The 27,997-nt window shown below is 38.0% G+C and overlaps 1 protein-coding gene across 2 annotated transcripts; it reads left to right on the top strand.

The window, feature by feature from the left end:
* Nucleotides 1–27,997, top strand: LOC131061326 (protein CHROMOSOME TRANSMISSION FIDELITY 7). Of its 2 annotated transcripts, none has more exons than XM_057995048.2 (7): nucleotides 1–303; nucleotides 391–474; nucleotides 8,575–8,917; nucleotides 26,220–26,312; nucleotides 26,580–26,648; nucleotides 26,897–27,384; nucleotides 27,489–27,997. In XM_057995048.2, the coding sequence occupies exons 1-7, from the start codon at nucleotides 209–211 to the stop codon at nucleotides 27,628–27,630; spliced, it is 1,314 nt and encodes a 437-aa protein (XP_057851031.1). In that variant the 5' UTR covers nucleotides 1–208; the 3' UTR covers nucleotides 27,631–27,997. The 2 variants fall into 2 exon arrangements, with proteins under 2 accessions (XP_057851031.1, XP_057850985.1); XM_057995002.2 differs by having other exon boundaries at nucleotides 4–303; nucleotides 26,574–26,648.

Consider the following 27,997-nt stretch of genomic DNA (forward strand, 5'->3'; position numbering starts at 1 on the left):
CTACAACTATTTTGTGATAACCCCCCTCCATAAAACCACAGCCTTAACAAGGTTAAAGGCCATAACGAACAATTTTATTAGAACTCAAATCTATTTAAAAATGGCGGGTCAAAGCGCGCCAAGACAAGCCAGAGTCTGTGAAAAGGCAGACATAAGAGCATAGGAAGCAGGGTTTTAACAGAATGCATTACCCCTGCTATCATCCTAAATGATGGCATTGAAGCAAAGTGAAATCACTTCTTTCTTAAAACCTTCTGGGCGCAGTTCAGTTTTTTCATCAGAGCACACCTGTTTTCCTGAAGGGTGATCCCATCAATTTACAGCTTCTTTACCGTCATTATAACTTCATCTTGATATACAAATGCAAGGGCTAATTCTTTGTTTTTATAGGGCGGGGGTTTCAACTTCAACATTCGATTCGTCGAAGATTTCCGTTACTTATCACAGACGTACTGCAAAGCCTGCTGAAAACAGGTAGAAGAATTTGCTCCTCTGTGTAATAAAAAAAAATTAGAAGTTTCTAATTGGTTTTTATACTTACGGAGAATATAATATTAAGTTTATTTTTTCAAAATGCTACTTTCTATTCCCTAAAAGGAATTTTGGAATGACTTTTTATCAGAAGTTTTGTTTTTATCGGTCTGCTTTCTATTTTATCTCTTATTCCCGAGCTGTTGGTTTTCTTCAGATGCAAACAAAAGAACTGCTAAGATTTCCTCCCCATCGCGAGTTTCTGGCCACCCAAAATTCTGTTTGTTTCCTCCGATATTGGACAAGGCTTCCTGAGGGTCTGCTGTTCTCGTATCATCTCTGTTTGCAGATCTTCTATAGGCTTTTCTTTCTTTGAACCTGTATGTGCCATATCAGCTGATTTGTCCAACATTGAAGGTTCTTACTGGTTACGGGAATCTAAATTAATAATGGAGCACATGCTTATATAGCTGGGAGTTCCAAGTTGAAAACATTTTCTCAAGTTTACTGGATAATCCTGAATAGTCTACCTCTAATTGGCTTGAAATCCTTTCCTATGCACTTGAGATGGTCCTTGCTCGAATATACCTGTACCGTTTTTCCTGTGAGCTGCGTGGTGGCAACCATCTTGTTATTTTTCATGGCTTTGGCTTGACATTAGTGTTAATTTACCTGCTTATTGAAGCTCTGAATTCTTTCCGTGTCTCTAACGGCTTGGCGTTGTTCATTCTCCATGGCTACTCCATCTCTACCATATTTTCTAAAAGGCACATCAAATGGTGTTTTGGGTAGGAATTCCAAACATGTTTTGAAACGGGATCTCCTCATTCTTCTCCCTGGCTATCTGAATATTGCAGATATTTCAGGATCTCATCCCAAGTCTTGGATTTTTATCATTGTATCCCTTGAATATATAATCTAACATCTATTTTGCCATTTCTTTCTTCCCATCCATTTGTAGGTGAAAAGAAGTGCTATGTTTCAACATAGTGTCCATAATTGCCCACGATGTATTCTGAAAAGCCGATTTAAAATCTACTGTCATAATTAGAATGATCGATTTTAGCTATCCAAAGTACACACATACAGTTTCAAAGAACTCTGATCGTTTTCCTGCAGGGAACTAGGATAGCTAGTTTGCTGAATCGATCTACCATAACTTATAAATAATTGTGTCCTTACATAGTTTCATGCAATTCCATTGATAAGTACATGGATATTGTTAACTCATAAATAATTGTGTCCTTATATAGTTTTATGCAATTCCATTGATAAGTACATGGATATTGTTTGCTGATAACAATATGGCACAGGGAGTGCAATGTAAAGTTCCAATATTCTATTGGAAGGCTTAAGTATGATGCACATGAAACATCACATACTTTGAAACATCAGCTTTACTCTTCAAGCAGTACACATAAATTTGCAAGTTCAAGATAGTTCAGCCTACCTCAAATTGCTCCACCATTTTGGACGTATGAGTTTTCCACATTAATTGCAATCCTCGATCCTCTTGAGTACTGCTCAAAACCATAAAACAAACTGTCCTCAATTTTGTATGATCTTGGGCTCCACTTGATCCATATGGGCCCTACGGTGCAATGCAATTTAAATGTATTAGCTAACTAGATATCTTGTTTCTCACTCCCTCCATTTATCTAATGGCTAGATGGGTTTGTTCTAGACATGTCAATCATTTAAAATGCTGGTTTTGATGCAGCTTGGATAATGTTTATAGAATTTGAAAGAATCTTTGATCGCTGTGGATGAGAGTCTCTTCTGTCAGATAATGCCTTAAATGTTTCATGATTGAACACTAGAATTGACCTCTCTGTCATGCACAGGGCAGTTGAACAGTGCACTTGAGTCTTTTTGAATGATACATATAAACTATTGGCCTGCTATGCTGTATCAGCAGTGGTTACAATGTATAACCAGAGGCATTGGCATCAATTTTAAAAGGGATTGGTAAGTTTGGTAGCCCAAGCATGGGTGTGTTGAAAATATTTTGCTTCAAGGTGCTGAGGGTGACTAGTTGGAATTTGCATGTTTAAAAAATTTCGCCTCCCTTGGACAATGTAAGTGTTTTGCAGTCTCATGAGAATGAGAAATTATTTTCCTCAAACATTGGGAAACTCCTTGTAATCTAGATGCTTAATTCAAATTGCGTGGTTTAACTTTAGACCACTCTCTATCTTCATTTGATCAACCTTTGACTTATTGCTTCCAACCGTGAATACCAAGTAAACCAAAGATTTCATGATAATTAGAACAAAATCAAGCTTCAAGGTATACTATGACAAAGCATTGAAATACAGTTTCAATTCCATGTTCATTAGCTGTGTGAAAGTGATTCGGACATTGTTCAACTTGAAGGGAATAACCCGCAGCATGTTTGGTGCTTTGTGGTTTTTAAAGTTCATTTCCACCATCTTCCTTGATTTGAATTTTAAATCTAATCTTGTAAAATACCGTGCACTTTGTTGCCAATTCAAGAGATCATCGATCTTGGGTAAAATGTTACTTGTTTCCAAGTTTTATTTGTTAAATATGAAAATCAATGAACACACCCCATATATGATCACAACAAGGATTGCAATGTGATGTGCATGCCCTGCTATTGTCTTGCTCCAAGCTTGTTTGTACTTGCTTCTTGATCTTCTCATTCTTGAATAGCAAGGAGTAGTACATACCCAAACTGTGCGATGCTGCATCTAGCAGCTAGTGAATTCCATACTTGGTCCCCTAGGTGTGAGCCCCTTCGGTTCAAGAAAGACATCTTCTGATCACAACAAGTTATCCATTTGTCTCTTTTTACTTCTTATGATTTTGGTGCCTACACAAATTTCCTTTTTCGAGTCTCCTATTCATGTTAGTAAAAATCGCATTTTATTTTTTGAGTCTTCTTTTAATTGGGTTGCCAAATATTTGAAGTCTAAAAACTATCAATATTATTAGGCCTTGATGACCTTGATGAATGTCCATTGACAATCTTGAGCACTCCATTTTGGCTCCATTCTTTCCATTCAAAGATGCCTTATAACATGTCATAATACACATCATAAGTTGGTCAACAAGTGTAACTCCCTCTTATAGCTCTCTTAGTTGATTTTTTAGATCAAAAGTTATGTCCTTCAGAATTTGAGCTCCCACAATAGGAGTCTAGGACTATTTTAAGTTTGTGGAGTCATCTTGGGAGTTGCGCATTGGATTTTTAACACGGGATCTAGGTCACATTTATTGGGTGGTTTTAACTCATGTTTCCTAATTACCATTTGATGGTTTCATATATTGCTTCTCCTATTTATTGGGTGCTTGAGATGGAGGTTTGATAATGTGTTTTTGTAGGTATTGTTATTTTGATAAAATTTCTCTAGATCTTTTGTTGGCCATACTCTTGTGAAGGCTTATACTTTGCAATCGCATTGTAATCGTTGATTATTGAATAATACATAGAGTTGCTTTGGAATGTGGGTTTTTTCTATTGAAAAGTTTTTCCCCATGTATACCTTATGTTATGGTATTGTGTATTTTTCCTTATAATTCCAAAGATTTAATTTATTAGCACATACCTCTCCTCAAAGATAATATTAGGAAGTGTTTACATACTCTTGCTTCCTTTTATAAGCTATAGAAAAGGTTGCTAAACTCGTGGACCTTCTAGACTTCCTTGTATACCTATGGATACCATCCATTCTCATTCCTTATACTAATTATTGCATTTGGTGCTCCATTAACCAACCTCCTAAGAATCACTTTCTTACGATTTTCTTTTCACTGGCCTCTTCACCTTTTGACTTTGCAAGTTCATTGAGCTCCCAAAATCTTGCCAATGCCAAGTTGTCTTTGTTAACTTTGAATTTGTTTTGCATATTCCTCTCCACCTTTAATTTACAAATACTAGGGGGTTGATTCCAAGCGTGTTTTGATATTTGAAGTTGCCCATGTCAACAACAATTGGTTTAAGGAGAAATAGTGAACCATAAAAAGGATTCCAAAGATTCTTTTGGGGTTTGACTTCATCAAGTCCATTAGGGACATGATTACTTTGCTTAATAGAATAGTAGGGAACAAGAATTCCAAAATATCTCAACCATTGTAATGTCCCCATTTTGAGATAGGATTCAATAATAAATAATAATAGTAAATTAAAATATAAAATAATAAAAATATAATATAATATAATTAAATGGTAATTAAGTAAATGAATGGTCAAAATGCATGTAATGAAGACTTGTGACTCTCTCAAAAATGAGATATAAGAGGGAGAAGAGATCATTTGAAAGAAGATAAGGAGGGAAGAAAGGAACAAAGCATGGGAATCAAGAAAGGATTAATGAAGGAAGAAAACAATGTGAAGTCGATAAGGTTGTGTCTCTTTCAAAGGGCAAGAATTGTGAAGGGCTGTACTATTTTAAAGGGTGGAAATTGTGATAGGTTGTGTCTCTTGCCAAGGGGCAGGCATGATGAAGGGATGTAGCTTCTCCCTCACATGGGAATATATAAAGGGGAGAAGGTTCATTTGACGAAGAGAGGAAAGGGAGATCAATTTGGAGAATATTCTCAAAGGCAGCAACGAAAAGTGGTGCCTCAATTGTTATGAAAGGTGGTGCCTTAATTCCTATGAAAGGTGGTGATTCTTCCCCCAATAAATGTTAAAGGAGAGATCATTCCAAGCATTCAAGGATCACTCACTCACTCATCAATCATCTAATCAACAATCACTTAGTCATCAACTTAGCAATACCTCAAATCATCCAATCAAAGGAATTCATTGAATCAATCAATCAATCATACAAATATCATCGAAGGTTTCTGATTTAATATAATCATTAATTATTCCTCTCAGCAGTCTGACCCAACACTCCAGTTGGTATGAATTTTGTGCATAATATAAACTGTTGTAACTACATATGTTATTACTGTATGTCGAATTATATTCTGTAGTTGACTTATTGTATGTCAAATATATTTCAGCGTATGTTCTCAATGTCTAATAGTATAACCGCATACATTCTGAGTATTTCCAGCCATGTTAGAGAGAGAGAGGATTGCAAGTGGGGGAACAGTGTTGGGGTTACCTTCTAAGCACACCACCTTATGGTATAAGATTGGGGAGTCCCATGAGGCCAAAGGGCTACAGAGGGTGCTGCCTTTGGGCCTATGAAGGATAGACTTTCTGGGCACCCTATTGTAATGCCCTTCATGCTCTCTATCATTGTGAATGAATGTGTAATCATGAAACATAGGATAGAGGTGACAAGGTTAAGGAAAATGGTGATAGGATACCTCACTAGGTATTCCACCTCATATGGTATGGGCCACATGAGGCCAAGGGGGAATGGGATCCGCCCTTGGGCCAGGGTAGAGGGTCTCTAGGGCACCCTATCTAGTCACCCTCTTCTATGCCCTCTATGATTGAACTCTCAAGCATAACTTAATTTTGTAAATAGAACTGTATCTTACATATGTATGATTGGTCTTTCCTAATTAATAGATCTCTTTAATGAAATATGATCATTGTATATTTTCTAACTTACTTGCAGAGTTTTCAGTCAAGTAACAGGTGTCTCTAACCCCTATTCTCCATCAATTAGGGCAAAAATTGGGTATCTCTAATTTGGGGACATTACAACCATGGATGTACAAATATACTTCATCCTTTAAAGAAAACAAGTTGAGGAATGGGAAGGAATCATAGCGAACTTCAAAAGGTTTGGGAACCAAACAATTTTATTTTATCTCTTACTTTGTTTATGCCCTTGCTAGGAAATATAAATTTCTAAGGCTCAATATAGAAGGTTGTTTGCATACGGGAAATTCCCTTTTGTGATTTCTATCCCCAATTGCAAAAACAAGAAGGGAAGAAACATTTTAGGTGCATGAATGATGCTTTTATATTTGAAATCATTAGAAAATTGTTAGGGATTCTGGCATTCACTGGTCTGAGCTGTGAAAGTTGTAATAACTGAACGAGATCATAAGATCATTTAATTTTTCACTTTCCTCCACGTATTTAAATGTGGTTTGAAAGAAAGATAATTCATATTTCCAAAATGTGAGTAATCATGTAATGTTGGTAGATTATGTAATACAACTTGTTGACGTGCATCAAATTTTTAATGGAGCAGCACAAGGATGGTTTTGCAATCAGAATTTGTCTATTAAGATTGTTGAAACTGGTCTAAAGTTTATGACTATTAGCCTTCTTTCTATGCAAGACGAAATATGGAGTCCATTTTGGACAAGCACTATGCCCATTTTCCCTTCGTAGAAGATTATTTGGCAAACCAGTAGAATATGATTGAAGTCAAGTTTGGTTACTAGGTAGATGAATAGATTGACATTGGAAGAGGCTGCTATGATGAAATCTATTAAGCTTCTTGGTAGATGAATAGATTGACATACGGAGATGAAACTTTGATTTGGAAAGGATGAAGCACACATTTTTTCATAGTCAACAATAGATAAAACAAAAGATTTAGGAATGTGGTGATCTTTTTTAGTTCTTCTGGTTCTGCAGGTCATGCTCGATCAAGAGATCCACCTCTCAAAGGAGATTTAGAGTAGAGCAAATCTATATCCCAAAATGTGTTGAAATCAAACACCCTTGGCAATGTCAAGGAGAGTTGATGTAGTGATGATGAAGATTCAAAGAGGAAAAAAATGAGCTCACTCTATAGGGGCAACAATGAAAGAAGAATGAAAATTATTTTGCCCAAGAATCCCAAGAAAGGTAATGAAAGCAATAATTAAATAAAATATAACTATATAATGTGCTGAAATATTTTTCAACTTGCCTGAAAAAAATCGTATTAATTCTGTAATTCTTGGTCATGGGACCGGTTTTTGCTAAAAAAAAATGCACAGGGGAGTAATTGTATTGTGAAACATCCTTCAAAAGAATTTCATTCAAATTCTCACAGTTTGTGAAAAATATTTTTTTCTCTATTTTTGGTTCATTAGATGCCCTCTTTCTAAACTAATTTTGAAATGATGCATTTATTGAGGTATTTGACACCCTTGTCTACTTTGCTTTGATTGAGAGGTGAAGTACCTTCCCTTGGAGAAGACCAGCATCGTCAAGTAACCTGCCAGAGCTACTGGAAGAGTAATATTGTGCAGTTTGTGATCCATAGGACCATATTGATTGACTTAACTGAGTAAGATCAGTTCCGTAGGAGGTTGGAGGATACATTACTTGAGTTTGCTAGTACCTCAGAGACTGGTTTGTTGCTTTAGTAGCAACAACCCATATCATAGAAGATTACAAGTTTGAAGGCGGTTATCATGATGGAGGCCATGCTTCTGCTACACGAGAGAATAAGGTTTTCAGTAAGACTGAGATTGAATGAAGACCATCATATATCTCAAGTGGAGGTGCATGCCACAGTAGTTGTGAATAGTTTATTTTGTCTCTTTTCACAAAATGCAATATACATCAGTAGGTCCTAGTCTGACTGATTGCATGTGGCTAGTTGTGTGTGCCCTTAGTCACAATGTGTTGTGGATGGTTGTGTGTTCTTGTTTACAACTTTGAAAGTTGAACAATTGAGTGTGTCCCTGTTCATGCAAAGAAGCATAGTGGGACCACTCTTGCTATTGCTTTTTGTGAACAATTGTGTATGTCCCTGTCATAACTCTGATGGAGGATAGTTGAGTGTATCCCCATCCTTGGTCGAGAGTTCAGTGAGGCCATTCCATCTGAGGTAAATAGTTGAGTGTGTCCTTGTTCGATAATTTGTTTTACATAGGTTTCATGAATATTTGGATCTTCTCATGCAGGCTGGATCCATAATGAGCCCCTGGCTTTGATGTTTACCCAACTCCTTTTAATGCCCCATAATTAAATTCAGTATCAAGAAAATCACATATAAAAGAAAATTGTAAGTGAACACAAGGTATTTTAGAAGGCTCTTTCAGAAATCTAGAAGACAAATCTGAAAGGATGTATAGAACTATTAAAATCACATTTTCAATCATGAAGAATAATGCTAAAAATTGTTGAAACTGTTTATCATTAGACAATAAGAATCCTTAATTTTCATTTTTGTGTCCACCTCTTTTGAATTTGGTCTATAATTAACAGTTCTGTGTCTGCAGGAACGATGGAATAGACTTTGAGACAAGCATTTTATCCAAGGAGGACACTTTTGCTAAAGATCCTATCAAGGATGCAAACAATCAGGAGTCTATAGAGTTGAGCTTGGCCGTTACACATTCTAGACCTACAGTTGTCTTGGAGACTCCAAGAAAGGAAGTTTATCTAGAGAAGAAACCAGGCCAGAAAAGAGTATCTGGCCAGTACTTTCTGGAGTTGGGTCAGCCTGATTTCTTTCTCTCTACTTGTATTGTTTGTGGGCTTCAATATTCCCGGGGAGATGATGAGGATGAAAAGGTTCACAAGTCCTTTCATAGAAAGCATCTTCAGGGAGTTCAGTTTAAGGTAAATAGTGTTTATATTTGTCTGTTTGTTTTAGAATTTTGTGGAAAGATATCTAGAGTTTCAAACCTTCACTGTTCTAACTTGCATTATCTTTGAAATAAATTTCTGAATGCTCTGTGGTACCCGTGATTATCATTTTTTTGTTTATTTTTTAAATACATTTACCTTTCTGTGAGAAATGTATGCCTTCTGCCTCCATTTCCATAGTTTTATGGTTGTAATCTTGGTATTCTAGGACAAGAAAAGAGATGGGTTAAGTTTGATGCAGAAACGCTTAATGAGAGTGATGTCACCTTATTGCTACTTTCAACTCTTGTATGCAGATGACATGCAGATGATCTTATATTTGTTTGTAGAATATAAAGGAAATCAAGTAATACAAAGTGTACGATCTTAGAACTACTTAAATGACTATTCATTTCTTTATATTTCGAATGGAACATGCTAAAACAAGAAATTTAGACATCATTGCCAGTTGAAGTGATCTTTCATTTCTCCAAGTGAACTGAGTTATGCAATTGAGAAACGAAGGGTCTTGCTTCGTTCATAAATATATTTTGCAATTTGTGTATATGGATTATGTATATTTTTAAGTACAATGCTTAGGCATAGGCTGAATCTTGATATGGCAAATTTAGCTAACATATAAATGATTTTGAAATTCTTCCATTAGTTAGTTATATGTTCTAACCTTCTTTGTATTATGTTTCTTTTATTTGTTAAGTAGATTTGAGTAGTTCAAGAAAACTATACGTGAGCTTATGATTGTAATAAAATGAAATAAAATAAAACTCTTTTAAGGCTGCTTTTGCATCAAACACCTCGGCCAAAAGGTTTGTGAGCTTGGAGCTTACAAAATGGGTTGCATAGATGATTTGTTTGGCCACCTGTTGGTGTCTATTTTATCATCTACCAACATTAGAATAGGATACCCGAAGGTATTCTATCCTCTCCTGAAAAATCACTACTGATTCCAAGGTCTATATGTGCGAACAAGCGACTTTAGTGGAATAGCTTCTTGGGTAGTGTATGCTGAAATTTTCAAGGGGGACTTACGTTTGACAAGTATTTTGAACTGCTGGACTTAGATGGATTTAGCAATTTTAGGCTCTTCTTTTTTTTGGGGGATTTTTTGAGATTTAGACTTTCAAAAGAAAGGGAAAAAGAGATAGGGTTCAGGAAGGCTAATCTAATCCTACGAATTCGGGAGACGGTATCAATTGGGTGCTCTCGAGAAACCAAACCTTGCTTCGCCACACTAGGGACAACTACACAAGGCCGATGCAATCTTCAATGGGTTGTGCTTATGATCGAGATGTTGGGATGCACAGGGGGTGGGCTCAGACTAACTTTGCACAGTGAGATGGAAATCATCCATACACCAAAAGTATGAGCGGAGATACACCATCAATTAACACTTATCAAATCCTTCATTCAAATTAACAACAATGAAAGCAAATCTAAGTTAATTCTAACTAAGTGTTGAGGCAATTGAAACCATGCAAATCATTCAAATAATAGATTACAAAGCAACGCACATGCAATATATTATCTGGAAATGACCTTAAGCAACAATATATCAAAAATCTCACCCTTTTCAAAAGAGGGGAGGCAACCTTATATAGTTTCTCAAAAATAAATGAACGGCCGAGATCAAACAGTGATCAAGGGCCAAGATTGAAAGTCCTAAACCCTAATTAGGGTTTCCCGACATACTATCAGTTCAAGCAAATGAAAGAGTGACAAGTGGCGTAGCTGCTAATTCTACTGAGGTGAGTGGCCACTTTCCTCTTTTAGAGATTCAACGTATCTGGACACCACGAGCTTGACCTCCTCCATGGTGACACTTGGCAAACCGCCAATCTGGAAGTCGATGAGATCCACATCGTCGACGCATGTGGCAAGGATGCCTTCCCACTCCACTGCTTGGGTGAGGAAGTTGTCATCGATGGAAAGGAAATTTGCAATCTTCGAAAGATCGCCTTTGTTAATCATCCCTGAATCTTGGAAGAAGCTTGCCTGAATCCTGGCTCTCAAGTTCTCTGCTTGTAAATGCTTCTCCCTTAGGCTTTCCTTCTGCCAGATCTCTGACGCCACATGGAATACCTTGCCCAGGATCTCTCTAACCCTTGCCTCTGTCTCAAAACACTTGGTCTCGGATTTCTTCAAAACCTCAATCCGAGTGACCAGAGCATAGTACCACGTGCCAAAGTCGTACCTGTCTCCTGTCTGTATGATGCCTGCATCCACTAAGCTCTTCTTTGACATGCCTCGGATAACCTTCAGGTGAGGGAGCATTTCATTTTGAATTTCATCCACTTCTTCCCAATTGGATGCTAGATCCTGGATACGATCAATCAACAAAGAAGTTGCCTCATGTGCTGATACTAAGTTTTCTACCAGGGTGTCAGCACGTATCACAGCGTCTGAAATCCACTCCTTTTCTTGAGTGTATGATCCCTTCATCTCATCATAGTCCTTCATTGATCCCTGCTGAAGAGGCTGTGGTGGAGTAGTCGGGATTTCATGGTTGAGCGGGCTGGTAAGATGGAGAACATACTTCTTCCACTGTTGGTTCTCTTCTTCCACTTTCTTCCTCTTTTCTTTTTCATGAGCTAGCCTCGTCTTTAGAACGTTACAGGAGTCATCAAAATATTGAATCTCCTGGTCCTGAGTAGGCTTACCCATCTCTATGGTGGTAATCTTGTAGTCATCTGCGGTGACATTGTCCCTAGTCTTCCCTTCTTTGGGCACTGCTATCTGGACTGTCCTGAATCCGGCACTGTCTCTCTGAATCAGGGAAAACTTCTTGGCTGGTTTGGGCGGTTTAGCTACAGCGGGTTCATTCACCTTCTCCAGGAATGCTGCGGTAACCTCCTTGGTTGAGTGGGCATCCTTGGAAACCTTGGCCTTTATCCTTGCTCTCAGCCAATCAGGAATGGTTGATTGTTCTACAGTGTTCCGATCAAACTCATCGTCTGCTTCTCCTGGGTTCACTGGTATGCCATCCAAGAAGATTGTAGGCGCTTCAATTTGCCCCTTGTTTGGAGTTTGGAAGACCTTCTCCACCACTTCCTCAATTGGCTGGGAAAGCACTCCTACTTCATCATCAATCACATAGATGTTCATCTCTTGTTCCCCAATTGTACTCTGATCAGGCGCAATGGAAGCAACACTTAGGATGGAGTTACTTTCACTGGATTCTCTTCTCTCAACTACAACCCTTTTCCCTGTGCACTTTATGGAGCTTCCACCCAACTCCTTTCTCTTTCGAGATCCAACACTTTCTGGATTCTGAGCATCATCGGCGGAGGTACAAGGATGGACGGACAGAGTATCATCCACTCCCATTAATTCATAAGTTAGAACCACACCTTTGGCCTTCAACTGTTTTGTCTTTTCAAACGCCCACCACCTTGAATACTCAACCACTGACCTCATGAGGTGTGCTAGATCTGATTTTTCTCCCTCTGTCCAATCTATCAAGACTAAAGGTTCATTCTTCATCTTCTCAAAACCCGGCTGCTGAAGTTCTAGGCTTTCTTCTACCTGATTGGCAACTTTGAATACTTCCGTTGCTCTAACCATACTTAAAGGAATTCTTGACTAGAACCTCTTCCGGATCTCGAAATTATCGGCTGCATTAGCCCAATAGTCTTCCAGATCCAGTCTGTGCTCAAACGTTGTCCCTTCGATCTTCTTTATCCTATGAAATGGATCGAAATCTTTTCTTGCCTTGTATTGGTAGAAGGGATACTAGGCCAGCTTCTCAGCGGTAGCTGCAGCCTGTGATGATGGACATGTTTCCAGCCCATTACCAATTGTAAGTGAGGATGTCCCTGCCTTTTTTTGCTTATCCCTTTGAATCACTATATACTCCTCCAATTGTCTCACAACCTCGAGCAACACCACTCGGTTGGTAGGGTAAGCTGGAAGCTTGTATGGGGGCCCAGAGAATCCTTGAATTCGGAGATAAGTGAACTTTGGATATTGGATGTACCAACACCCGAACTGATCGATGAAGTCCATAGACTCTTGAGAGAGCCTCTGGTGTAGGCCACCTTGAAGGGTCTGGGTAATGTGCATCAGGAAGGCATCATTCACCCTTTTGAAATGGAACTTCTCCTCCATATGGAGCTGGGGATAGCAATCATATATCGGAAATTGGTTCTCCTTGTTCCCAACTTCTCCTCTACAAGTGAGACCTCTGTACCTGTAGGTCTTGGCTAAAGAATAGAACAAGTAAGAACTCATGAAGAAAGTCCTATTCGCCTCCAGATTCCTTAGCTGGCTGTCTAGGTTGTCGCTGATCATATGGGCCTAGTCTATCATTTTTACTCCATTGATTATTTCATTAATGAAATAATACATCCAAGGTTCGAATGGAGCTCCCCGAGGATTTCCTATTATTCTATTGAGCAAGACAATCATGTCCCCAATGTCCTCCTTGAAGTATGCTCACACTAGGCTCTTTCTCTAGAGTTTGGAGGTGCCCTTCCTCGGCTTGTCTAGCCAGGAATGATTAACTATGGCATCATATTCTTCCAGGTGATTGTGGTACAGACTGTCAGCTTCGTCCTTGGTCATATACACTGCGTTGTGGTACTCAGGGATCCTGAAGGCCTCTCTGATGGCCTCATCGCTGACATTTGCCAACACTCTTCCATCAGGTGCAACAATATCCTTACTGATGGGGTTGTAGTGTTTGGCACATTCAACTACTAGTTCATTGCACTGCATGGTGGGGAGGAAGCCGGCAGCGTGTACGATACCACTCTTCATCATTTTTCGCGCAATGGTGGTAGGCACAAGGTTGTCCAGACCAAACATTCGCTTCTTAAACTCCCTCAGATTGATGTGTTCGAGGTTGGTGTTGCTGATGTTCTTCCACTTGGAAGTCATCCTCGACTCTGGAGGAGCATCTTTATCTACCTGGAACTTCATGGTGCTTAAGACCTCCAGATGAATGATGAAAACTTTAAGTTATAAAATTTCTGCAAAATTTCAAAAAAAACTACGGGGCCGCGAAATGGCCAAGTGTTGGAAAATTTTCCATTTTCTACTCTCATACTTAGCCACAAAATTTAAATTTTCACCTCCAGACCCTCAGCCTTGAGGTCGGTTGAAGTCACCATCAAGTGTTAAAACTTTCAAAAAATTTCATACTTAGCCAAAAAAAAATGATTTTCTTTCTCCAAAATTTTCGAAAAAATCATTTATTAAATTCTGGAAAATATTCAGAAAATTCACAATTTTAATTTCACCTCTGTCTTGGATAGGAGTAAGGCTAGACTTTTCTCCAAAATATTGAGAAAATTCAAAAAAGATGCCTTTCTCCAGAAATCTGTAAGCCTTCTGCCAAAAATATTATCCCACTTCCAGCAATATCTAGAATTTCTTCCAGATGATCTTCAAACTGACATACTTTACTAAGCTCTCCTTAGTAATTTTGAACTTCTTGGTGCAATAATGAATTTGATAATGAAGTATTTGTAGACAAGGTTTAAGCAAAACCCCTAAAATCATCCAACTCATACTTCTAATTCTAAAAAAAACTTTCCATTTTGATTTAAGTTTGAAGATATTCATTAATCCTCCAATTTTCCCTTTCAAAAAAAAAAAACTTTCGATTTTGAATTAATATCTCAATAAAAAATATTCTCTCAATATTCTCAAAAAAAAACTTTCCATTTTGGATTTAATTTTGAAATCTCTGTGGATTTTGTGACATCATGTTGACTTTTTTTGACCTTCCATGTGTAGGTTGATTTTTCGAATTTTATTTCCATCTTTTTCAAATTTTGGCGAACTTTGCCAACCTCTCCAAGGTATGGCGGACTTTGGCTAGAACTCCTTCATGGCCTCCATTAAAGTGAAAATTTGACTAAGGCATTGGGGCGGACTTTGACTCTTGCTCCCACATGGCCTCCTTTTCCTTGGCGGACTTTGGTGTTGATTCCTTCATGGCCTCTCTAGGTGGGGCGGGCTTTGGAGTGGGCACCCTCAAGGTCTCCATCATCCTGGCGGACTTTGGAGTAGGCACTCTCAAGGTCTCCATCATCTTGGCGGACTTTGGCTATGACACCCATGGACTCCAAACTCATGGCGGACTTGGGAGAGTGCTCCTCCTTGGGCGGACTTTGGCGTTAGCTCCTTCATGGCCCCTCTTCTTGCTTGGGCGGACTTTAGGCTACACTCCCACCTTGAGCGGACTTTGGAGACACCTCCTAGGGCGGACTTTAGGCATCCCTCTTGGGCGGACTTCAACACATCTCTCCCATCTTGGCGGAGTTTTGGTCTACCTCCCAACATGGCGGAGTTTTGGACATCTCCAACATGGGCGAACTTATAGACCTTTGCTCTTCAAGGCGGATTTTGGAAGGCTCTCAAGAGGGCGGACTTTGGAAGGCTCTCCATATTGGGCGGACTTTGGAAGGCTCTCCTCAACTTGACCCTCTTAACCTTGGCGGACTTGGCTCTTCTATCTCTTCACATGCTTGGGCGGACTTTGAAGGTGTCTCCCACATGACCTACAAGACAGTGGCGGACTTTGGAGGTGTCTCCTACATGACCTCCAATGCATACATGGCGGACTTTGATGGTTGCTCCATGCAAGGCGGTCTTCAACACATCCCCTCATGGGCGGACTTTAGCGTGCTGGCCATCATGGCCTCTTCAACACATGGCAGACTTCTGGATAGCCTCATTTGTACTTGCAAAACCTTTCGTTAGCTAGACTTAGAAGATTTTTTGAGGAACTTCAAAATTTCACAATTTAATCTAATTTAACCGGATTAACTTGAAATTTGAAATCCATGCTTAGGTGGATCATCTGAAAAAGCAAAAAGCCTAAAATCTAGGGATTCAGCTTTTTAGGTCAAAACTTGGAATTTTCGGGTTCTGGTCGAAGCTGGTCAGTAGTACAAGTGTAAACCCTAGGTTTGCATCCCGAAAAAGCAAAAAAGCCTAAAATCTAGGGATTTAGCTTTTTTATGTCAAAACTTGGAATTTTCAAGTTCCGGTCGAAGCAGGTCAGTGGTGCAAGTGTAAACCCTAGGTTTGTATCCCGAAAAAGCAAAAAAGCCTAAAATCTAGGGATTCAGCTTTTTAGGTCAAAACTTGGAATTTTCGAGTTCCGGTCGAAGCTAGTCAGTAGTACAAGTGTAAACCCTAGGTTTGCATCCCGAAAAAGCAAAAAAGCCTAAAATCTAGGGATTCAACTTTTTTAGGTCAAAACTTGGAATTTTCGAGTTCCGATCAAAGCAGGTCAGTGGTGCAAGTGTAAACCCTAGGTTTGCATCCCGAAAAAGCAAAAAAGCCTAAAATCTAGGGATTTAGCTTTTTTAGGTCAAAACTTGGAATTTTTCGAGTTCCGATCGAAGCAGGTCAGTGGTGCAAGTGTAAACCCTAGGTTTGCATCCCGAAAAAGCAAAAAAAAAGCAGACATCCCTAAAAAATAGGGAAAACTTTCTAAAAATAGCCATACAGGGGATTGGGCTAAAAATGCCAAAAACGAAACTTCCTAAAAAATAGGAAAAAGCAAAAAAGCAAACTTTCTAAAAATAGAAAGTTGTCCAAATTCGTCCAAATCAATTGCGATCTTCGTCCTTTGGCCTCTCTAAGCACTCTAGTGGTGTTCATACTTCGGAATCACATAACTTGCAAAAACTAACTTTCAATTGTTAGGGCCTGGAATGCTCTGAACTGGACAAGGCTTGGTGAAACTGCAGCAAAAGGTCACAGGATACTAACAAAATCCTAGAAAGCAGGAAAAGAGAGGGTCCCCATTTGCAATGGGGCGATGTGTGGAAAAGGTCACAACACCACCCAAGATGACTTGCTTCAATTTCAATGATCCACAAATCTTCTTTTAATCCTTTACCCTTTTCACGAATGAGATATTCTGTGTACTTGCTTTGCTAGGAATTCTTTCTATTATGCTAATCAAGGATCTGCATTATTTCATCTTCTTGCATTTTCAATATCTATCTTTTTCAATGTATGTTGTTCTATGGCTGTATTTCTTCTTCAATTGTATCATTTTGCATAGGAAAAGAATAAATATTAGACAGGTTGAATATTACAGATATACCCAATTCTTCTGGCAAACCAGTTTCATATGCATTCTCAAAAAATTCGCACAAAATTTTGTATAAGCCATTCTTCTTGGGTTTCAGATTAGAATACATTACCTTAAGGAACCACTCTTTGCCTTGTATTTGGCATTGCTCACTTCCAATGGCTTCTTGACTTTGCATGCACCTTCTACATATGTTATGCAAAGTCTTTCGCATCTGCGCTTTGGCACCTTCCACCTTCCCTATTTAATAAGTTTGTAGCACCCATCAATGATGTCCCATACTGAAACTGAAATAGTGTCTTGCTAGATGATCTATTCACTTAGTTGTTGTATAGAAATTCTTCCTCTGCCAACATTGAGTCTCATTGTATGGGCTTATTTGATGCCAAACATCTTAGTAAGTTGACAAGGCTTTGATTGACAGCCCTATTTGCCCATATTTCAGTAGACAATGTGTTGAATTATAGTTCAATGGTGTGCTTATCTTTTTCTATATCATTTATTGAAAATGCTGAAGAACTTGTTGACTTGGTGGTCAACAGCTCCTTGGGGGCTTGTGACATGGCTTAACCGCCTCCCGTGGGTCGGGTTAAATCTGGCATTTGTATCGGGCGTTGATAGTTCGAGCTTTTGGCGCAACGACAAATGATTCCAACAATTGGTATCAAAGCCTTGGGTCGCAAGTTTGAGTCTCCCTTTGGTGGGTGTTGAAGGCTCAGTCGGTGTTGAGGGGGAGATTGTTGACTTGGTGGTCAGCACCTCCTTGGGGACTCATGACATGACTTAACCACCAACTGTGGGTTGGGTTAAATTTGGCATTTGTATCGGGCGTTGATAGTTTGAGCTTTTAGCTCAACGGCAAACGATTCCAACAAAACTTTAGTTCTCTATCTAAGGTAATACTCTATGGCAATCAATGCAGCTACACCATCTCATTGAAGAACAAATTTGTCACCTTTGACACATCGCTTGGTTACTTGCATGGAATGAAATGCACCATCTTTGAAAACTTGATGATAAACACAAAACTGAGTTGTTACTGCTTTGCATTCATAGTAATCCGAGGACAAAGTCCATGTACAAGTCTTCACATGGTCTAACTGGTGTAGCAAATGGTTTGTACAACCTTGTGTTTTGCACAATTCTCTTAGAAACTTGGCATGTTCGACATTTCACAACAAACTTATGAACATCTTTGCACCAATGAGGTTTGTGGTATCTCTCCAACATGGCTTGTCTTATCAACTTTTTAGTGCCTTCCCAATCCGTCACTATGCAACTCTCTAATGAGGTTCTCCCCCATTGAACTTTGTAAGATACATGATTGTTGTCTTTAGAACAAGTAGCTTGCTTGTGTGGAGTAGCCTGCAAATGGACTTCTTTCTCTAGTCCATGGCTCCGTACATGCTTTCTATGCATTTGTGAAATTTGGATTATCTGCACACAAAACCTTTATCCATTCCATGGCCACTATTGTAACTATCACCTATGACAAAATCACTTGCTTTGTACTTAAGAGATTTGCATAGTTGAACTACTTGCCAAAAGCAAAAACTCGAAAAAAAGCGAAAACTTGGCAACTTAAAAATTTGCTTAAATTTAGTTAGATATACATTTTTTTTGCAAAATTCAATGAGGAGATGCATCCAATGAGTCAATAAATGAGTACATAAAAGAAACAAGCTTGGTATAGATATATTTGATTGATTTCATGTGGAATGCTAATGGCTGATAGTCTGAAACAGAATGAAATAGCAAATTGTTTTTGCAAAACTAAAAGAAAATACTACATCAAAATATTTTACATGTCTCTTCATAGCTCTAGTGAAAACTAAGGGAGAGCTAGAACTAGAGGGTCTAGTTCTAGGAGTCCAATGTGGCTCCTCCACCTCGCTAGAACGAGGTTGAGGGTAGTACCCATTGTGGGGGTCTGAGGGTGAGAGAGAGAGAGAGAGCTAGAGAGATAGGTCTAGATCTTGGGGGAGAGAGGAGAGAGTGAGATAGAGAGTGGTAGAAAGAGGGATAGAGGAAGAGTCATAGGGAGATAGATAGGTCTAGAATTCGGTGTAGATGAAGTGAGTGAGATAGAGAGAGCGAGAGAATGCTGATAGGAGCCTATTGATTATTGAAATTTGACTAAGTTTGAAAATTTAAAAGATTTTCTAAAATCTAGAATTCGCATTATAACTCCTAGAGATTTGAAACCACTCTCAAACATCCTGCCAATATATACATGAAATATAGCTTAAAGTATAAGCTTAAATGTTATATTTCATGTATATATTTTGATGAAGAGAATGTGACCGACTTGAAAAGAATAAATTTACATAATTTTTTGACATGTTTGGGCTTTTTTTTTTGTATGCAGCCGAGTTTTTGCCACAGACTTGCTGAGTTTTTGTGAAAAACTCGCCAAAAACTCGGCGACTTTTTGTGCGAGTTTATGGTTTAAATACTTGCCAAGCAGAAAAACTCCTGAGTTTTTCATGACCCGACGAGTATTATGCAAGTCTTCCATCTATGGAGATATGTGTCTTGATTTGACTTGCCAATTCTATGTTTTAAAACAAAGGAATAACCTTGTAATATGTCTACCTAATATGTTTTAGGTTTAGCTTCACTTGGTTGTTGTTGAATCTCAAGCTCTAATGGTTTGTTTAAAGAACAAACTCCTTGGCAATAGATAGTGCCTTCACTGATGAAAAGCTTGAATGATGGCATAAAACTCTTGGTCATACACTAAGCGCTTCCTCTTGGCATTTTTCAATTTCTAGCTGATGAATGCACCTAGCCTTCTTGACTCGAAGCTAGACCTATTATGGTTCCTTTGGCATCACAGTTAACTCGAAATACCCTGCTAAACTTTGGGAGTGCCAACATTGGCTCCTTAATTACCTCCTCCTTCAAGAGGTCAAAACTCTTGGCTATGGCAACAGTGTAGTTAAACCACCTTTTTGCATACAATAAGTTAGTTGTGCACAACTATCGCTGAAGTTCCTTATGAAATTTTTGTTGAAGCTTGCTAACCCATGTAAATTTTTGACTTTAATGACACCTAACAATATTGCTCACTACACTATTACTCACACTTTATCAAGGTCCATCCTCACCTCGTCTCGAGATATCACAAAATCCAAGCATGACAACTCCCTTTAAATAAAAGTTGCATATCTTCAGGTTCATACATGTGACAAAATTACTTAATACAAGAGAAGAATATAAAAGAAAAGGTATACAAATACTTAAGTAGAATGAACCAATTTGACGGTAAACTTCCAAAATTCTTACAATACTTTTATTAGAATGAGCCAATTTGAGGGTGAACTTCCAAATGTCTTACAATGATAACAAAACTTGCAATACCATGATTAAAAACTTCTCACTACCTCCCATCTATGGGCATCATCAGGTAATATATTTCCCTAATCCTTGTGAAACCTAGCTTAAAATAAATAAATATATATATGGACTAGTAAATAGCTAAAATAAGTATTAAGTGAGCCATAGCTGGTTATCACATATCCAATACATTTAATAAGTTAGGGTTCTATGCTTTGGTGGTTAGCACCACCCAACCATGTAGACTCTTGAGGTGCACCCTCTAAACGATTAGGTAATTGACTGATTAGTCCAACAACATGCATGCAAAACAAGGCGGCTGAACAATCACACATGTCAGTTACATCTTGTACATAGGACACCAAGCGAATTTTACATGAAGGTTCTACAAACACCAACCAATGCACATGCATGGAATTCACCAACACCAACCAAACACAATGATTTGATGAAACAAGAATGAAGGGGCTACTAGACCTAGGATGGTGAATTGTCACCACAATAGTACTATGACTGTTTGAAGTCGAGGAGTGTGCTCCCATCTACAATAGAAGATTCTCAATGACACTCAACAATTACAATAGGATTGTGATAATGCCGTGCACAATTGGTCTATGGACCCTTAATAGGATGTTTGGTACTAGATGTGGTTTAAACCTTAATTATTTCATGTTTGAATCCCATTCAATGTTACATTTAAGTTTTATCCTCTTGTGTGCCTCATCCCAGGTATTCATTTCGACTTGGTGGGAAGTGAATTTGCACTTCATGTCATGCAAATTGTCTCATAGACAAGACAATGTGAAATTGTCTTACGGAGACTCCACAATTTCATAATCGAATCATATGCTTTAATCGCCTATCCCTGGAGTCAGACTTAGTCTAAGGGATTGATTTCCTTCCCCATGGTGCGACCAGCAATGACATCATTATTGGCAGTTAATAAAGTCTGATAAGGAGTGGTTGAGATAGGATTATCACTGGAGATTAATCATTGGTTAGTTAATAAAGAACAGTTAAGAATGAATCACTAAGAGAGACCCGATTCATGAAGAGGCACTCACCTTTCTAACGGGTCATAAACTTAGGGGAAAGACACATCCCTCCAGCCCGATAGGGAGATATAAGAAGACTGTACCCAGCGGATCGAACAAAGGGGAAACATATTGGAGAAGGCATTCAATATACAGCAGTCGTATTATCCGAGACAGTTGGTATGAGTTCTCTATGTGTACATAATAAACACTGTGACTGTATATTTATAATTCTGCATATTTATTATTAATATATTGCTGTCTTGATTTATTATACATACCCTAATAGATATCAGTTTGATTTAATAACATTCTGCAGTTAATCTGGTGTTACTGTGTTTCCTTTATATTTTGATTTTCTGACTGTTTCCAGCCATGAGGGAAATGAGTCTGCAAGGGGTATGGTGAAGGGGCATTCCTCTAGGTATGCCACCTCTTTGAGGGGACTAAATGGTTCCATGAGGCCAGGGGGGTACGGAGGGTACTGCCTTTGGGCCTAGAGGAGATGGTTTCCAGGGCACCCTGTTGCAACCTCTTTCTCCCATCATGGTGCATAAATATAAGGAGATCAATCATAGAGAGAAGGAGAAGGTTGACAAGATGAGGGGATAACGGAAAGGGGACACCTCACTGGGTAGACCACCTCATCTGGTTGGCATGGGCCACATGAGGCCAAGAGGGATGGTATATCCACTCTTGGGCCTAGGGTAGAGGGTCTGAGACACCTCATCAAAGTCACATTCTCCCATGCTCTCCTATGGTTGAGCCCTCCATGACATTTAGAATGTTAATGATTGTTTCAATAATTCTGCTACTGATTATGATAATCTGATTTACTGTTCTCATATGAATTCACTAACTTGATTTACTGTTCTAATCTGATTTCCCGTTCTGATATGAACTCACTAATCTGTTTACTGGGATTATTGTTGTAAGAGGTTTTCTAATCTGCTTGCAGTCCATTTAATCATTTGGAAATCAAGAATTAGGGCAAACTTAGGGCATACCCAATTAGGGGACATTACACTTGACTCCTACTCTAGATCTCATTCCTAAAAGCCAAAAAGATCAACACACACAAAATGGCCTTGTTGGGGAAAACGACAGATAAATGATGACACATGTTACCACATCATGGGCAAGTTAATTTCAATGGGAGAAGGATTTTCACAAAATACAATGAACAAATCTGGTCTAATCTTCAAAATTACATTTTCAAGAAATTTCAAGAACCATACAAACTTTCCAATTCACCATTGATGATATTCATTTTTCTTCAAATTTTAAGACTCAAATTTCAAAAAAAATAAAAATATGCCTTTTAGAGCACAAGGGCAAGAAGATCATTCTTTTTCAATCACAGAGAATTTCTAAGACATGATTAAGTCATGTTAAGTCTAAAACTGCAACATCATGATATTCACAATACTTGAGAGTTATGAGGTCTTATAAATATGTTTAATTCATTGACAATGTGTTGCTAATGTGGCCGAGTTGTAAAAGCAAAATTATATCACCCAAATCACCTGCATTTTCACAATCCCAACAAAGGGTCAAAATGATGACATTGTCAAAGGATTCTTGACATAGGTATGCAAAAAAAAGTGCTGCCTAGCGGGGCTCTACACTTCGGAGTAGAGTAAAGAAACTCTTTCAAATGGTGAAATGCTAGAGTCATTTGTGGTATCCTATTAAGATCAGTTAAATCAGTGAACTAATTAAGAGGATGGACAACATGTGAATAGTAATGAATGAATTTTCTATAGAAGTTCATGCCTCCCATAAAGGTTTTTAGATCTAAATTTTTGGATGGAGTAGGTGACTCTTGAAGGACCTTTATTTTGATCTGCATGCATTCAATGCTTGTTGATGAGGAACCTCAAGTATTTAATTGAGGTTTGACAAAGGATTCCACTTTGTTTGGAAATTGATGTTGATCAAGAATATTTGGAACTATGTGCAAATTGATGAAGTGGTCATCCCATTACATGTTGTAGACCATAATGTCATCAAGGAATGTGGCAACAAATTTGCCAAGGTTGGGTTGGAACAATCCATTGATGACTTGTATGAGTGTGATAGATTCATTTGGAAGGCAAAAAGGCGTAAACTGTCTTCCAAACATCACAAGACTGCATGTGGACATGATATGTAATAATCAAATAAAGCTTAGTGAAGTATTTGGTACCTTCAAGCTGGCCCAAAAGATCATCAACCTTGGGAAGTGGATATAATGATTTTGTTGATAGACCATAATTTGTGGCTTATTGCAACTCATATTGTTCCTTCTTTGGCACAACAAGAGTAGGAGATCCACAAGGAGATGTGTTGGTTGGACCTTGCTTGCTCTATCTCAGCACTCTTAATGGGTGTAGTGCAGTAAGGCAGTTGATTGGGCAATTGAGAACCTGAATAGGCTTCAAAAGAGGAAGTCCTTTAGGCTTAGCATAAACATTAAATATGCTTATGAGATTTGATTGCTTTAGAGGGAAGCTTGTCAGCGTTATTTACCATGGCTTTACGAATGGTAATAAGTGTGAGAAACTTAGTGACTTGCATAATTGCTGGCCTACTAGAGAGAAGAGACTAGTAGAGGAAGGAGTGAGTTTATGCACTTTACCATCCCTGTTCAATTGACAATTCTTGCAAAATTCATCAAAGATGGCCTTGTGGTCATATTGATAAGGTGCTCCAAGTATCAAACTATTGCAATCTAGGAGAGTGACATTGGTATTACAATTAGTTGCATGCTACAAAGGTTCAATGGCAAATGTGGCAATTCACTTGCGAGATACAAGTGTGGAATACCTTTCCTTCTTGATCTAATTGAAGTGCTATGGGTGTGAATATGTTGTACTTGGCAACTAAAGAATACCAAATTTTATGAAATTAAGTTCTTTTTATTTTCATTCTCAAAACCAATTTCTAATTGACCATGATAAGTGTTGAGATTAGTTAGTTACTTTGAATCTTCACTTTATGAAATCCTTATATAAAGAGGGATCTTTCCTTATTTGATTAAAAGAAATTGGTTAAGATTTGTTAGATTAGTGAACTAATTAACAAGAAGGACAACATGTGAATAGTTATGTATGAGTTTTCTATAGAAGTTCATGCCTCCCATAAAGTTGTTGCCCCAGGGATTACAACGACAACCAAATCTAGCTCCATGGGCCAACCCCGCTTCGAAATAGATCCAAATTCTTTGCTTTGGAAGTATGTAAAAATGCTATAGTAGGTTCCATGTGGTGGGGATATGTTTGGGTTTGCAATGGGTGTGATGCAAAGTATACAAGCTCATAGAGGTGGGTGATGGCTCATTATATGGCATTCTTGGACAAAGCATCAAAGTTTGCCTAGGAAAAACTTGTGTACCTGTGCCATAAACTCAAGTAATAAATTACATTAGAGAACATGAGCAAGCATATGAAATAAAAAGACGTAAAACATATCATTCCTTGGCAAAGAAATGATCTTGAGGAATGAAGCCCCCTTTCCCCCATCAAATCTTGAAGTTGTGGTAGAGTCACCCATTTTTTGCCACACCTCAAGTTGAGTCGTTTTTAAGTAAGAGACTAAAGGGACCGTTCGAAATAGCATTTCACATAGAGTCTTGAAAGATTGCCAATCAACATATTGCAAAATGCATCTATACAAATGTATTGTCTTTCAATGATGTTTGTTCACCATATTGGCAGGGAATTGTGAGGAAAATTAATGAGGCTCCAAAAGGGTACAAGGGCTTGAATATGCGAAGGTGTATAACACTTTATTGGAAAAAGAGGTGAAATTTGTAGATGTGTTGAAGACTATTAAGGGATTCATGGGTCAAGGTAGGGGTGTCCATTTTCTCTAATAGATGGAAGGATGCCAAAAATTGACCCTTGAACAATGTGATTGTAGTGACCCCTAAAGATGCAATGTTTTTGAGAGTTGTGGATTGTGAGCAAAAGGTGAAGAATGGCCAATTTGTTGCTGCCATCCTCTTAGGGGCCTTTTATGAAGTGGGGCCTCATAGCCTTGTAGAAGTCATTATAGACAACTCAAAATTGTAGAATGGCTGATTTGTTTGTTGAGGAACTTTATCCACACGTCTTTTAAGGCATTGTCCATGTTGCTTGCCACTGGGGCCAAGAGGGTGAATGTCTGCTCTTGGGCTTAGTGCGGGGATGGCTTCAAGCAGACCTATCATACTTCTTCCCCCAAACCCTAACTTGTTTGAATAGTAGGGAGTAAAATAGAATTTGTCTATTTATTGATTTAAGATTATTGCATGATATCATCTAACCCTAATGATTTGAAAAGTATATAAAAGTGTGTGTGTGTGTATATATATATATATTGCTGGGTAAGATATAACCCTAACCGTATTTCATCTCTTGCTTTATTGCATTTGTGATTTTAGGGCTTGTTCTAGGATAAGTCCAGAAGGGGACATTACAGATATATGTACCAGTAAGATTTTATCGGGCTCAATAATAAACTATGAAGTACTGATTGATGGTGTTAATTTAAGGTTAGGATGGGCTATTCAAGGAAAGAAATCAACAACCAACCTTCCTGTGTTAATCTTAAAAACTTACGCGTGTCCTGTCGACTTCCACTTTATAATACTTCGACGTTGTTGAAGCATTTTATGCCCTTTATTGTTGAATATCAAAATTTCTTTCCATGCATCACCTTAATAATTTATTGCATATATAATTCATCCTTTTCCACCATGTTTCCTTGTGAGCCAGAATTAGGATATTAGATTGCATTAGATTTTGTCTTGTGAGATTACAAGGCTTTTTATATAAGCAGAAGGTTCTTTTGGTTAGCACTGACTAATTATTGTTGTGTCTTACAGGGTTGGCATAATGAACGAATTGTCAACCTGTTTGATGGCGATGATCGTATCATTTTGGTCTTGAACAGTGATCCTTCTCATCATCAGCACAAAGTTGAGTAGCCATTTTTTTTTCCCTTTCGTCTAACACTACTGAGCTATTGAGATTGTGCATGTCATTCTTTCAAATATCTGATTGAAGTTTGAGGCATATGGATTGAAAAACTTATTTGGAATGTAAAGGAAAATATTTATATATTTTTTATTCCTAGATAAGAATTTTTGATTCTGCTTTGTTTCAGAGTTAAAGCTATCAGCATAAGATTCTTGTTAGCAAAGTCCAGTGCAGGATTGTCTTACAGTTTCTTATGGCAGGTGCAGGAAGTTGTAGCAATAATGGAAAAAGAAATGGGCCTCACTAAGGAATGGCTTCTTCACAGATTTTGTAAGGTAATGGATTACCATCTAACCATTTTATTATTACTGGTATAGGACATAACTGAAAAATTTAATGATACTCTTGAAGTCAATTGAATAATCTTGAAAAGGGAAAAATTTGTTCTTAACTGAGATCGTGAAATGGTAAACACGTCTTTGTACTCACATTAGTATGTTATTGTTAATTTCTCTTTCTCTGTTAATTAGAGAGATCTGTTCAAATATGCTTTTTTAATTTATTATAATCTTTAATGCTGCAGGTTTATCTGTTTATATCCTCTAAGAAAATCATTGGTTGTCTTGTATCCGAACCTATCAATTATGGATATAGAACTGTTCCAGAAAAATCTCTCACAAATTCCAAAGAAAAACATTGTAATATAGTTGATGGCACTCCCAAAGAAATCTCTGATGATTTTAAGGATGAAAGCACCTTGACAACCACTTCTGCAAGTCCTAATGTTTCATATACAAAAAATGAAAATCAGAAAATAATAGACAATGAGAATGATGCCAAGAGAAGAAAGCACACTTGTACGGTGATGCAGTTTGGAAATATTAAGTTTGAAAGAAAAACCTTTAAGAATACACGGGCAACTAGAGATAGCAGTATCAGTGAGAAAGATCAAAGAGGAGCAATTGTTTGTAGTGAGGTTCCAGAACCGGCAGTTTGTGGAGTGAGAGGAATATGGGTTTCACGGTCAGAAAGGAGGAAGGGAATTGCTACAAAGCTTCTGGATACCATGCGGTATAAGACATGCTCGATTACTTGATATTCTTTAAATGAGATTTGAGTTCTTTGTTTGTAAACTAAGATTATTGGATATTGTACTAATTTACATGTTTGTGCAGGAGAACATTCTCTCTGGGATATGTCTTGGAGCCTTGCAAATGTGCTTTCTCTCAACCGACATTTGATGGAAAAGCTTTTGCAGCCAATTACTGCAAAACCGACTTATTTCTGATTTATAAAACAGGCATCAATGAAACCTAACTTGTTCTCATTGTCATAATCTTGAAATAGGCCAGGTTCTCAATATGTGAGATTACTTAGAAGATAACAGGGAAAGTATGTGGTTATATCATGGTCTGTCTTAATCCTCGAAGCTAGTTGGCATGAGGCTATTTTTGTCGGTTGTATAGATAGTAAGGAACTTCAAAACTATAAACGTATTGTTCCTTTATTCTTTGGAAATAGGACATTGTTGCTAAATATTTCAACAATGATTAAAATCTAGAATATCAACAATGCGAGGTAATGCAAATGATACCCAGGTCTTATTTTCTGAGTGTCTTTTTCTAAAACATTGAGAGCCCATCTTGTTTTGTCCATTATGACCTCTATAAATATCTTTATCTTT

This window comes from Cryptomeria japonica, chromosome 11 (genome assembly GCF_030272615.1).
Source record: "Cryptomeria japonica chromosome 11, Sugi_1.0, whole genome shotgun sequence".
In the NCBI taxonomy this organism is placed as follows: Eukaryota; Viridiplantae; Streptophyta; class Pinopsida; order Cupressales; family Cupressaceae; genus Cryptomeria; species Cryptomeria japonica.